Here is a 13814-nt window from a genome sequence, read left to right on the forward strand (position 1 = left end):
CGGTTGAGCCGCTGGCGGCTGAGGCCCGGACGGGAAGGTCCTTCACAGGAGTGGGAAGCGGAGATGGGTGGCAGTTTATTTCACTCTTCGCCGATGACCTGTTGCTATTCCTTGAAAATGACACATCAGAGTTGGAGGGCGCGGAAGGAATGTTGGAAAGGTTTGGCGACCTCTCAGGATTAAAAGTTAATTGGGCAAAGACGAGCCTGTTTCCAATGCGGAGGGATGCTGCCTGGCCTGACCATAGACCAATGCTTACTTGGGAACCGACTTGTCTTAAGTACCTCGGAGTGCACATTTATCACTCAACTGTGGACATGTTCGAGGGTAACATAGGACAATGTATGCAAGAGCTAAAAGGCAGTATGGCCTTCTGGGCCACACTTCCGCTATCCATAGCTGGCCGTATATCATTATTGAAGATGGTTGCACTACCAAGGTTGTTGTATTACTTTCGCACACTCCCCATATGGATCCCTGCCTCTTTTTTCCAGCAACTTAAGTCTCAGCTAACCGCATTCCTATGGGGAGCGGGTAGATTCAGAGTGGCACTAGCGACGCTTTCTCGCCCTAAGGATGAGGGAGGCCTAGCAGTACCAGACTACGAGCTCTATTATCTCGCCGCCCAACTGCAGTTTTATACGAAGGAGGTGGCTCGAGTGTATCGGGGCCCGGAGGACACCGGGATGAGGGGCACGCCTCGACATGTCCTAGCCTATATCGCCTTGCAGCAGAGAATAGCTGCCCGAGACCTGACAATAGAGCAACACATGTTGCAACAATGCTGGAACAGGACGCAACGGCGTGCAGGGATTAGGCATCCATATGCCCCGGAAATACCACTGGGTATGCTGACGGCACTGCCGCACGGGGGCGATTGGTCGCGCTTACTGCACTGGGAAGAGGCGGGGATACAGGTTATAGGAGATCTTTACGAAAACGGGGCGCTCCTCCCGTTCCAGACCTTCGGGAACGATTCGATCTCTCATGAGGAGACTACCTCCTATACGCGGCTATGGTGGGGACGATTCGGAAGCACTGGGGGACGGGACTAGCGGAGCCTGAGACATCCATGTCCTGCCAGTATACCATGATGGCGGCGGGGACGGTTAAGGCGGTGACGTGCCTTTATAATAGAATGCTTCGCGAAACCCTGTCACCCCTCGTGACGCTAAAATCCAAGTGGGAAACTGACTTGAACAAAGAAATACCCGACACGACGTGGGCCCAACTAGTGCGCTGAACCCGGAATAGCACGAGGAACGCGAGATTCCAGATCATCCACTATTACGTACTGCATAGGGCGTACATGACCCCTGGTAGAATAAAGAAGTATTTTGGGGCGGAGGAAGCGGCGTGTCCTCGTTGTGCGAGGGAGGGGGCAGAACTAGAACATATGTTGTGGTCTTGCCCGGCCCTCCGGGAATACTGGCAGGCTATAGGAGAAACCCTGAACGAAGTAAGAGACAGAAATATTGACTATGACTTGGCGGTGTGTGTTTTGCATTGGTTCCCCCATACCCCCAAAAACAAAACCGTAAGCAAATTTATCGACATGGGATTGATAATAGCCAAAAGGGAGATAACTAGACAGTGGAAAGCGAAGACAGGCCCAACCCACAGGAGATGGTACACTGAACTCCTGAAATGGGCGACTTGCGATAGCACACATAGATACCAGATGGCCCGTAGGTCCCCTGATGCAAGGGCGCTGGAGGTGGCGGCGGCCTGGGAGACACTAGTACAGGCCCTCAGAGACAGCATGGAGACAGAGGAGGAGGAGGTGGAGACCCTCAGCGCGAACAGGGATAACACCCAAACCTAAAACTGGGAGAACGACATACGTAGACACTGAAGGGCTGGAATGACACCTTAGTTTGATACACGAACAGAACCTGCGAGCGGATGGTGGGGGGAGCGGGGGGGGCTTAGAGGTTGCATAGTGTAAAGGGAGGGGCTTTGGGGGGGTTTATGTAGAGTAGGCGGGTTAGGACTGAAAAGTAGTCAGGCGCACGCGGATGCGATCTGTAGATCCTAATGAACAGTAACCACTCATGAGCGGGTTGAGGGATTGTTGCCGCCCAGCCTCCGGGATGTGGGCCTACAGGCTGTGTACAAAGGGGGACAAATATTAGGAAGCGACTCCCAACTTAATACTGTGTTGAAATGAACGTTGGTTCGAGCAGTGAATGACTACAATAAAAATTATTTAAAAAAAAAAATTTGTCTTTGAAAAACTGCTGCCGCCGACGCAAGGCCGAACGGCATCCTGCAGTATTGAAAACTACCGAAAGGAGAAACAAATGCCGTCAAATGTCTAGAGGATTGACTCAACACCACCTGATGGTATGCGGAAGCTAAATCCAACTTTGTGAACCATCTTGCGCCTCTAGTAAGAGACAATAAATCTGTAATTTTTGGCAAAGGGTGTGAATCAATCCAGATGTTTTTATTAAGACTGCGCAAATCAACACAAACGCGCAAATCACCATTCCTTTTTCTGGCGACAACAAGAGGAGACAACCACAAGGATGACTCAATAGGTTCTATGACCCCTTTCTTGCACACCTCACTCAACTCCAATTCTAAACTATTTCCTACGCTCTAAAACAAAGCACAGAATGTCCATAAAACAAGGTTCTACCTACAGGTGCCTGGAAGGCACAATACACAGAATACTACAGCCTCCCTGCAAGGCACGTGGAGGGGTCCCCTCCAGGCTCAATAAGGAGCTCTGCAGCCAGAGCGGGGGCCTGTGAAACGCCCCTGGCCATTGTAGCAGCCGCGATGTGCACTCTTTTATCAACACGGCGCCTGCCTCACACCTGCTGAGCTTCATGATACATGAAGTGTCGACACATTGCTGTACACGCACCCACAGAAGCCGCCACAGTAAATTTAAAAAAAGGCATTGCTTCAATATTTAAGGATAAAGCGGTTCATCATGGCAAGCTTCTCTGGAAGTGCTTTATGTTAATATAAAACAAGCAGGACGGAGGAGGAGTAGGCAGCTGCAGCCAAGGAGGGGGAGCGAGCATTAGCAAATATGAAGAGCAGCTGTTCAGAATCACGAGGGGAGGGAGCAAGCATGGGCGCAAGTGAGTTCCTAAAGCCTAAACAAGTAAAGAAGAGTGCTCAGAAAGTAATAAATAGCATGAAGAGTAAGACCTTATGTTACGGGGCAGTCCTCATGGGAGGCTACAAAAGTAAACAAGCATTGGCATAGCCAATAGGTCTCGCCTTTGGGACCTTATGTTTATCCAAAACTTTTGGCCATGTTGTAGAGCATTGTGGCTGCTGTGCATTATGTTGAAAAGTTATAATAAAAAGTGTTAAGCATTTTTGTTACCTTCATACAAACGAAGACGACATTATATACAACTGAAAAACCTGATTAAAAAAGATTTTAACTTAAAAAATATCTTCTAGTTTTTTTGTACTTGCACTGCTGGCAACTTCTTCTTGCCTGGTCTCATGCTTGTTTGTTATAATTTTTTTTGTTATGGGCGAGCGGGACATCAATAACGGGGGACTGGAGATTGGAAAACAGTAATTTAATTAGAACACGAGCAGATTACGGACACTAGGTGTGTAATTATGTGGTGTGTATTGGAAATGTGTGGAGTTGGATTGTGTGGCCTGGAATTGTGTTGTTGGGTGAAATTATGTTTAGGGAAATTGTGTCATGGTGTAGAGTGCATTTATGTTGATTGATGGTATGTGGTATAGAGTGCATTTATATGGAGTGTTTTTATGTTGCATTGAGTAGAGTGTAATTATGTGGCAAGTAATTATGTGCTACTGAGTGGTATGTGGAGTGTATTTATGTTGCATTGAGTAGAGTGCAATTATGTGGGATGTAACTATGTCGCACTGAGTTGTATTTTGTGGAGTGTATTTATGTTGCATTGAGTAGAGTGTAATTATGTGGCATGTAATTATGTGGTACTGAGTGGTATGTTGAGTGTATTTATGTTGCATTGAGTAGAGTGTAATTATGTGGAATGTAATTATGTGGTACCTAGTGGTATTATGTTGAGTATATTTATATTGCATAGCAGCCTGTCCCGACGTTGTCCGGGTATGAATTGGTGCCGGCCAGTAGTATATTGTTTTGTATGATTTCGTTTTGAGAGCATTTCTTATCTGTGACAGGCCTGTGAAACGCTCCGATTCACAGTGCACTGCTGATGCACTTAAAAGTGCGCGTTCAGTAGTGTGTGAACTTGAGTTTCCCTACTTTATTTTTCCTTGCAATATTATATAGGGCGAACTCGACAACATGGCATGAGCACAATTTACATTACAGAAGAACACATTCATTTGTGGTAGGCACAGGGAGACAAAGCGATTTGCCTGGAATCACAGGATGTTGAGCTAATGCCGAGATTCGAACTTAGCTCCCCAGCTCTAAAGTTCACAATTCTAGAACTTGTGGCGGGAGATGTGTCTAAAAGTGTATGTCGGTGCTGGCCATCAATGAGAGAGACCTGCGCATTTTTCAAACGGGTGGTGAAAAAATATGAGTATGTTGCAGGAGATGTGGGCCGCCGTGCCACCAATGTACTTACCGGGGGAGGGCAAACACCCATTGTTCCGCAACTTTCTTTCCGCATACCATCACTCCGCATACTTTCATTACGAAAGTATCATGACTCCGCAATGCCATTATAACGCATGGCATTACATTTTATATGCTTTTACCATGCACACATTTACAACGAAATTCGTTGTAAATGCATGAATGGTAAAAGCATGTTTTTTTTAAAATGTTTGGGTCAGGTAAGTATGGGTATAGGGGTATATGTTTTGGGGTACTGAGGTATATGTTTTGGGGTGTTTGGGTATTTTAAGGGTTTAGATATAGCTTTGGGTTATGGGGTACAGGGGTAGATTTAGGGTTTAGGGATAGGTATGGGTTTTGGGGTACAGGGGTATTTTTAGGGTTCAGGGCTAGGTTTGGGTTTTGGGGTATAGGGGTGTTTTTAGGGTTCAGGGGTAGGTTTGGGTTTTGGGGTATAGGGGTATTTTAAGGGTTCAGGGCTAGGTTTGGGTATTGGGGTACAGGGGTATTTTAGGGTTCAGGGGTAGGTTTGGGTTTTGGGGTACAGTGGTATTTTTAGGGTTCAGTGTTATGTTTGGGTTTTGGGGTACAGGGGTATTTTTAGGGTTCAGTGGTAGGTTTGGGTTTTGAAGTACAGCGGTATTTATAGGAATCAGGGCTAGGTTTGGGTTTTGAGTTACAGAGTTATTTTTAGGCTTTAGGGATAGGTTTTTGTTTTGGGGTACAGGGTATATTTATAGGGTTAAGATGCGTTAGTGTTTAAGGGTGTTGGGGTATTTTAAGGAGTAAGGGTGGGTTATGATTATGGGGTGCAGGGGTATATAAAGGGAGCAGGGTGGGATTAGCACACGATATGAGACATGGCATGAAGGGCGGAACGTACCACACGCCCGCAGCGTTTGTCACGCTCACAGCACACGCCCACAGCACAACGCAGACACACCCACAAGGGACTACTTTGCTGGCACGGTTCTTTTACCTTTTAAATGTATATGGTGGGTGTCTGCATAGCCTATGTCCTTCTGCTGCAACTGCCCTTTCCAACTCTGTATTGGGTGTTGTGATTGGTGCTGTGGTTCCTGAGATTACCCGCCTCAAAGATTTGGGCTCTCTCTTTATATTATTAGTATGGATTGAGTAGTGTGTCAATATGTGGTATGTAATTATGTGGCACTGAGTGGTATTATATGGAGTGTATTTATGTTGCATTGAGTAGAGTGTTATTATGTGGCGTGTAATTATGTGGCACTGAGTTGTATTATTTGGATTGTATGTTGCATTGAGTGCAGTGTAATTATGTAGCATATAATTATGTGTCACTGAGTGGTATTGTGTGAAGTGTATGTTGCAATCAGTAGAGTGTAATTATTGGGTGTGTAATTATGTGGCACTGAGTGGTATTTGGAGTGTATGTAGCATTTAGTGCAGTGCAATTATGTAGCATATAATTATGTGGCACTGTGTGGTATTATGTGGAGTGTATTTATGTTGAATTGAGTAGAGTGTAATTATGTAGCATAGAATTATGTGTCACTGAGTGGTATTGCGTGGAGTGTATGTTGTATTCAGTCGAGTGTAATTATGTGACCTTAATTATGTGGTACTGAGTGGTATTGTGTGGAGTGTATGTTGTATTCAGTAGAGTGTAATTATGTGACCTGTAAATATGTGGTACTGAGTGGTATTATTTGGAGTGTTTGTTGCATTAAATGCAGTGTAATTATGTAGTATATAATTATGTCAGACTGTGTGGTATTATGTGGAGTGTACTTATGTTGCATTGAGTAGAGAGTAAGTATGTGGCATGTAATTATGTTGCACTGAGTGGTATTTGGAGTGTATGTTGCATTGAGCGCAGTGTAAGTATGTAGCATATAATTACGTGGCACTGTGTGGTATTGTGTGGAGTGTATGTTGCATTCAGTAGAGTGTAATTGTGTAGCATATAATTATGTGGCACTGAGTGGTATTGTGTGGGGGGCCTCCTGCCACACACCAGAAGAAAGGCTCTGGCAGAAAGAAAGTGATAAATCACTTTGCGCAGAAAATGTGCGCAGCAACAGACGGCACCGCACAGAAGAGTTTGAATGCCTGCCATACCTTCAAGTATCCCAAAAAAACAAGATGACCAGCGGTGACGCCATCTGTTTCTATTTAGATCATTGGAAACATATGGCGCTGCTGCTCACTCTCGTGCACCCTAGGCCAAGGAACAGCGAAGGCGGGACATGCACCCGCCTTGGACCAATTGCGTGATGTCTAATTGGAAAGACGAACACAAAGGCCAACTACGGGTGATAAAAAAAAACACACGCAAGAGCATGTGTTCAGGGTTGAAAAGCCCTTACTAAATGCCTCGCAGAGCCCAGCACGAGACCTAAAAAGGAGGGACTACTGACCATATTAACCAATGTAAAGCATCCACTTATGAAGGACAGTAAAAGGAGGCAATTAGAAAGATGGGCGGTGCTTAAAGCCCAACCTAAAAATGACTGCCATAGTTTGGGAGAAAGCTCCAAGAGTATCATTGTCACATTTTTGTATCATAAAAACAAACTCACGCTTTTATAGTTTTTTTTAGGAAAAACAAAAACGTTTATAGAGCAGTCACATAAAACACTGAAACTGCTCAGCAAACTGAATGCCTATTACAAAAAAGAGATAGAGGTTTGAGTTAGAAACGGACGCTTTGGTCATTAATGTCCACTAAAGTATAAAAAAATTAACCCGAAGGGGTACTTGACAGAAAATACGACTGTTGATACACACACAAGAATGCACAAAGTGGTGGTGATTTGTGAAGAAATATAAAAATGCAAATTTGGGGAATAAGGCAGAGCAACTTAAATACTGAAACATTTGGAATGGTGCAGATCTGAGATGAAGTTAAGCCACAGACACAACTGATGTAGCAGAAAGATAGTTCAAGCTGGGTGAAATCCAATAACAGGTTGGTTCCTTCAAAAGGTTGAGGGAACTGGACACTAGTCATGTCACACCTTTGATCACGGAAGGACGATGGCGTTGAAGTTTAATCAGCCACATATGAAGCCAGAATCTGTGGAGTTGGAGAGAGAGGAAAAAAGTGTTTGCGCCATTACTCACATGTCTGGCCAACGCCACTGTATTGCTGGTAGGGCTCGGCAACAAGCAGTGTCATGTTAAGTTTTTATATGTAATCGCCCAACTGTTCATCATTGTTTTAGAAAAGCTTCACATTTGTATAGCATTGCACGTCTCCCGAAATAAAATAAAATCACACTGTAGTAAAACTGTCACATGTGCCGAGAAGTGGTTGAATCAAGGTGCAATTTGCCTTGAGAGTTTGTGAGTGGACACTGACTTGAGAGCCTGTGGATGTTCATACACTCCTCCCTGCCTCTTTCTCCAAAGATGGAGTAAATCACCTTCTATGGTGGGGAAAGGAATGACCCCCCCCCAAAAAAAATACATTAGTGGGGGTGTTGAGGAAGGTATCTTTCCGTTTGGAGAAATGAGTTTCCTGTGGAAAAGAACCCAAAATAAAAAAATGCAATTATTCATCAGGGCTGCCTTTCCCCAATAATTAACTGTACAGTAAGTATGATTAATTGTTGGAAAATGTCAATGGGTAAAAAAATGATATTGCATTGCAAGTAGTACACTTAGGGGCTGGTTACGATGTTGAAGCACTCCGTATGGCAGCCGGATTCTCCCAAACCATGTCGGAACCACTGTTTCAGACTCGGTTGGAAATATTTCGAATCAGTTCTGACCGCAGTCGCGGCTGGCATGGCTCATGGGTTGGGGGAAGAGAGGGTCGCGCAGGGGAGGGAGGTCGCACAGGGAGGTCATGCGGGTGGGCTTTAATTTAAAAAAATAGAAAATACATTTCAAAAACGTACTTTTCTGCCATCCGGGTCCAGCGTCTTCACTGCTCCTGCTTTCCTCTTGCAGGAACAGGAAGGAGGCAGCAATGCTCCCTCCTCTAGGCCAATTACAATGCTGCAAGCAGCGTTGTGATTGGTCGAGACACCCCCCAGCCAACTGCTGCTGCGGAGGCCATATTCTCCATGCAGGCTGCATTGCAGCTTGCATGGGGAAGGGCAGAGTGCTCATGACTGGTTTGAGTGGCCCCAGAGGGCCGACTAAACAGTCTTTGTGCACTCTGGAGTGGGCACCCCAAGGGACCCCCCTGGAGACATGCACAGTGTGACAGGTACCATGGGGTGCCCAACAAAGGGGGCAAGGTTTTCTGCAACCACCCCTTTTTTCAGTGGGAGCGTGTGTTGTCGGTCTGAACACAGGCTCCCGTTGATGTCAATGGGAGACTTTCCGGACGGTGTTCGGAAGCCTCATAATCGGTTTGGCTGACCAACCGAACACAAGTCGGTCGGAACCAATTCCGACAAGGAGTCAGTCGGTTTGCTTTCGACGAACATCGTAATGAGCCCCTTAGAAACTGCAACCGTTGCAGCAAAGTAGTAAAGACGTACCTGTTCGTCGTAGTACTACTAAGCGTACAGATTTATTACTCTTTTTTACGAATCGGCCCTTCAACTTTAGTACTAGGCAAATATTTTTCACTAGAGGTTGCCTCCTCGTATCTTAAGAAATGTCGTTTTACATAACGTTATTGTGTGCCTTCATAACAATTATTGAAAACACAAAAGACCAGGCACAGCATTTTGCTGTTTTAGTTTTTTTTTACTTGACTTTGTTCAGTTGTTAATCTCAACTATTTTAATGCACCCATAACTTAGTCATCATGGCCCGGATTGATCATGTTGTTATATTTAAATATCCAGATATTGTGTTCTGTTTATCTCATTTGTGCTCTTTTTGTTGTATTACTCACTGGTTCCCAAAACTGATTTATTTATTTATTTCCATGTTTATGTTCAATTTTTTGCATATACTTTGCCAGATATTGTGTCCGTAATCCGTTCTTTAATATCAGTTTCTTTTAAAGACCTGGATTTAAAAAATGTACATAGAGAAGTACAGACTGTAGACACAGAAAAAAACTTTTTTGTGGTTTTGTTTACGATGTAGATGTATATTTTTACTGGTCAGTCAGCAGAAATGCCGGTGCAAAACTGCATGGCTTCTGTGCGATGTGATGTGATCTGGCCAGTTTATGTACAAATGTCTATATTTGCCAACTGTGAGATTTTTGCGGCCTGGATTTGCGAACGGGCCCTTGTTGTGGGAGGTGACCGGATGTTTGTATATTATGCAGCACATAATCCATTTAAAACCTTGTTTAAGTGTCTTTTTTGGCTTGCAGTGGGAGTTTGTGTCGGCCCTGAGACAGGCCCAGCGAAAGGAGAATGCTCTGCCCATTGTGAACGCTGGGATGCGAGTCCACTTCAAGGCAAACACTGACGTCATTGAAGACTTCTGCATTTTCTATGGCGGGGTTGGAGTTACCACAGTGGGCGCCAGAAACACCTCCCAGAAGCTCATTGGAAGGTAGAATGGGCCAATGAGAGTTCATAACCTAAGTCACTGTATTTTGTTTTTGAACATCTGAAAAAGCATGTTATTTTTGTTATCTTTTGTTAAATCCATGTTAAAAAATCATGAAGAGAGATAACTGCATCTATCCTTTACGTTAACAGGAAAGGGAGGAGCCATCTGGGGCCTTTGCCTGTATAATTATTTAGGAGGGTTTTCTATTTAAAAAATGAATTAAATTATATATGTGAGATAAGTGAATTCTATGCACATGTGGTTTAGGTACTCAAAACATAAGGACTGGCACGAGGACGGACGAGTGTGTAACGACTCTACCCATCTTAACCCATCCCAAATTGAAATTCTTTTTTTCCTTTTTCTTCTCCTTTTACTTGCCCTTCCCCTGCTGTTCATTGCATTCAGAAACTTTTTTATATTTCTAGTTTAGAATAAAAGCAAAAGCACTTGGCTTACCTTTCACTCCAGCAAGAATCAACCCTCATCTTCTCTTATCATTTTTTTTAAACTGTATTTTATCTGCTGTCATAAAAACGGCAGGGAATAAACATACAGTGTGAGTGTCTCAGTTTCACATAAATTATCCCAAGTATTATGAGGTACAGGCGTTTGCAGAGATGGGTCACAACCCATTTGTCAGGTATTGAAACAACAAATAGGTTCGTACACCGGGGTTACATCTTATTGCATGAACCAAGACTACGAGCTAGGCATCAATGAAGGACCAGAACACAAACTCACTTGGTCGCTTTATATATAACAGTGTAGATTCCAACCGGGGAAATTGACTCATCCTGAAGGACCAGGTTTTAGAACCTAGCGGCGCCAGGGAAAACGCCCGATGCCTTCGAGTTCCCCTGCCTTGGCAAACAGAGACACGGGACACTTCTTGATGACGTCAAAGACCAACGTTTATTGGCTGCAACCAGGAACAGAGATCTACGAAGCACAACACGGGTGGTTCGCTAGAGACTGCACAAATTCAATGAGCGGAGCATGGTTTTTTATGCCAAAACTCACATTCCAAAGGTGGCATCTATTACATACCAACTAACCAATCACGTTGTGAAATTTCAAAAGTAGCGCATGACGACAATCCCATTTTCCGTTGTCCAGCCCACCAGAAATGACTAAGCACATTCCAATATCCTGTTCGATCAGGCCGGACAAACCCATCATAAAACCTCAACCCAAATCAGTGATTATGTCGTAAAAGAAGGAGCAGAAACAGATTGGAAGCAAGATAGAAAGGTGGGTTCCGTGTACTGTAAACTTTGGCATGTCCTGCTCTTTGATCTTTATCTGACCAGCTGCTCAACAAGGAACTGGCTCAGTGAGGTCAGCCTCGGGCAAGGAAGTCAGTTCGGCCAGGTCACACAGAAGTCAGCTAAGGTGTACGTGTCCCAAGGACTTGCTTGGCCGTAGTCATCGGCCTATGTGAGGGCAACCACACAAAATGGCTGCCGTACACAAAATGGAACCCGAGGGTTCAAACAAAATCCCTAAATACATAGTGTTCTCATTGATCGATTAATGTGAAAACACTCGTACATACCGCATTCATGATTTGCGGTCCGCTGACACCAAAATCGTCTATTTCCGACTACCTTTATTGAACGGGTTCGGAACCACCGAACCTCAGACCCTCAAACTACGGAACTACAGACCCTCCTTTTGCCTTTACATAGGCAACAGACCCAAACTCATGGCAATCTGAATCTAGGTCTATCATCATCAGATCATCGATATGTTGCTGTAGCTTCATCCTAGTACTTAGTACCTCTCTCTGGACAGGTCTCCTTGCACACGAAGTAGCACAAAGGCCACAAATAGCAGGAGCACACTGTACACAGAGACAGAACAGGAAAAGGATGGCTAAGACCATCCCAATGACCATCAGAATCTTCCATCCACAAGTGGATATCAATCCCCAGAACCATCCCATCAACGACCAATCTCCTTTGTCTATATGGACAGAATCGGAGATCCTATGTAACTTGGAAATGGCCTGGAAGACTGACGGAGCGTTGTCTGGGATGAAAACGCAGCAGCTCGATTGAATCAGTTTACATACTCCACCTCGGTCTGCAAGTATGACGTCAAGGGTAACTCTATTCTGAAGTCAGTTACTAAGGGCACCGGCGGTTTCGACTATGGTGGACTCAACGACTCTCGTCAACTGACTAATATTCCTGCTGTTTGCCATTGGTCTTCAGAATGACAGAAAAACCTTAAAGAAATCTCCTAACTCTTGCCATGCGGTATCTTCCTGGCTGAAGACACCTCTAGCAACTCTCGTCTTATGGTAATCTGCCTCAGCTGTAAAAGTGGGAGGCAACAGAAAGGAAACAAAACATGTACCCGAAAAGTCAGGGGGCAACCATGTATATGCTTTGTCATAGCAGACAAAATAAGTACCCTTAGCGGCTAGAAATGCTGGGGAAGTCTGAGACGTAAATACATAGGTGTCAGTACAAACACTCTTTCCTAACTGAGCTTTCGGATTCTTGCCATTACCCTGCAGACAATAGCGACCCTGATGGGGCACTTTCCAAATCGGTGGAGAACTTTTCGCTCGCTGGTTAACACTCAGACTAACTCCATATTCAGTAACGTCCCAACCACTATATGGTTGCTTCTCATCTTTCGGAATAGTTTCAACTGCATTAGTCCCTTTAACCATGTCGACTATGCCTCTAGCTACAGCACTATTCTTCGGATTGTCCTTCGGTGACTGTAGGGGATAGACACTATGAGCATGGATGAACATCGTTTTGTAAGCCCAAATAGAACCATTGAGGCTGATAGGCAAAACCAAGTACGGAATACCTTTATCGGTCATATGGGGCATTAGACCACAAATCCAACAATTCGCTGTGTTCATGACTAACTGGTGTTGGTGCAAAAGTTGAATAAAGGAATTATTGGCAAATTCCAGTCTTCTGACTACTTCATGTTCAAGTAAAGGATGAAAAGAATGAGAAGAAATAGTAGGAGGAGGTGTAGGTTGCACAGTGGGAATAAACGTCACTTTAAAAGAGAATGTCACATAACCAATTATAAATATCATTAAACTTAATAGCAAAAACAAGCACAGTATTAAAAATCTTTTCCGGGTGATTAGTTTGTATATCTTTTTCTAAAAGTCATCATCCCTGCAGGTCTCTCCAACTCGAAGAAATCCATCCTAACTAAATATGCTGCTCGCGATGGTAGGGTGTTCTATGCTAAGGAATGCCTCTGTCAACCCAGGGCAACTCCCTTAGGCCAACCAGAACCTTCGACCTATTATCTCAGGCTTGCACTCCAAAGACTTGTCAACCGCGACCCGACAGCTGAACCCGGATGGCGGTTCGAAAAACAAAAATAAGTAGATCCTCGGTGGAGAGTTAACCTGCAAACAAAAAAATCATAAAAACTTCATTTATTTTTTATTTGTCCCACGACTCTTGGTCGCAAATTATAACGATCTTTCCCAGGTAATGTCTGTTCCTTAAATAGGAGTTCGGGCTCGGTAGTGTTCAATCTATTCAAAGGAGGCACAGCTTCTTGCAAAAGATCGTCACTTTCTTTTTCAGAGTTCGTTCCAATCAAATGGGCATCGCTGAATGACAAAAATCGTGGCACAGTTTCTGTTTCAGAGTATGGGAGTCCTTCGTGGACCCACAAGTCGTAGGGTAAGGGCAATGGAGCCCGCTTACAATGTACGCCGTGAATGTACGCCGTGGATCCAGTGTTTCTTGCCTTGCACTCGAACTGCAGAACGTGTAGACAGGAGAACTAGATGTGGTCC

At 44.4% G+C, this 13814-nt stretch overlaps 1 protein-coding gene across 1 annotated transcript in view; it reads left to right on the forward strand.

Annotated features, from left to right (window-relative positions):
- The window catches only part of AOX1 (aldehyde oxidase 1), a 504603-nt gene that overhangs the window by 146386 nt on the left and 344403 nt on the right, over positions 1-13814 (forward strand). The window contains exon 14 of the mRNA XM_086955224.1: positions 9834-10018. Within this exon, the coding sequence (XP_086811350.1) occupies positions 9834-10018 (185 nt within the window). The remainder of the gene's footprint in view (positions 1-9833; positions 10019-13814) is intronic.

This window comes from Lissotriton vulgaris, chromosome 2_1 (assembly GCF_964263255.1).
Source record: "Lissotriton vulgaris chromosome 2_1, aLisVul1.2, whole genome shotgun sequence".
Classification (NCBI taxonomy): domain Eukaryota; kingdom Metazoa; phylum Chordata; class Amphibia; order Caudata; family Salamandridae; genus Lissotriton; species Lissotriton vulgaris.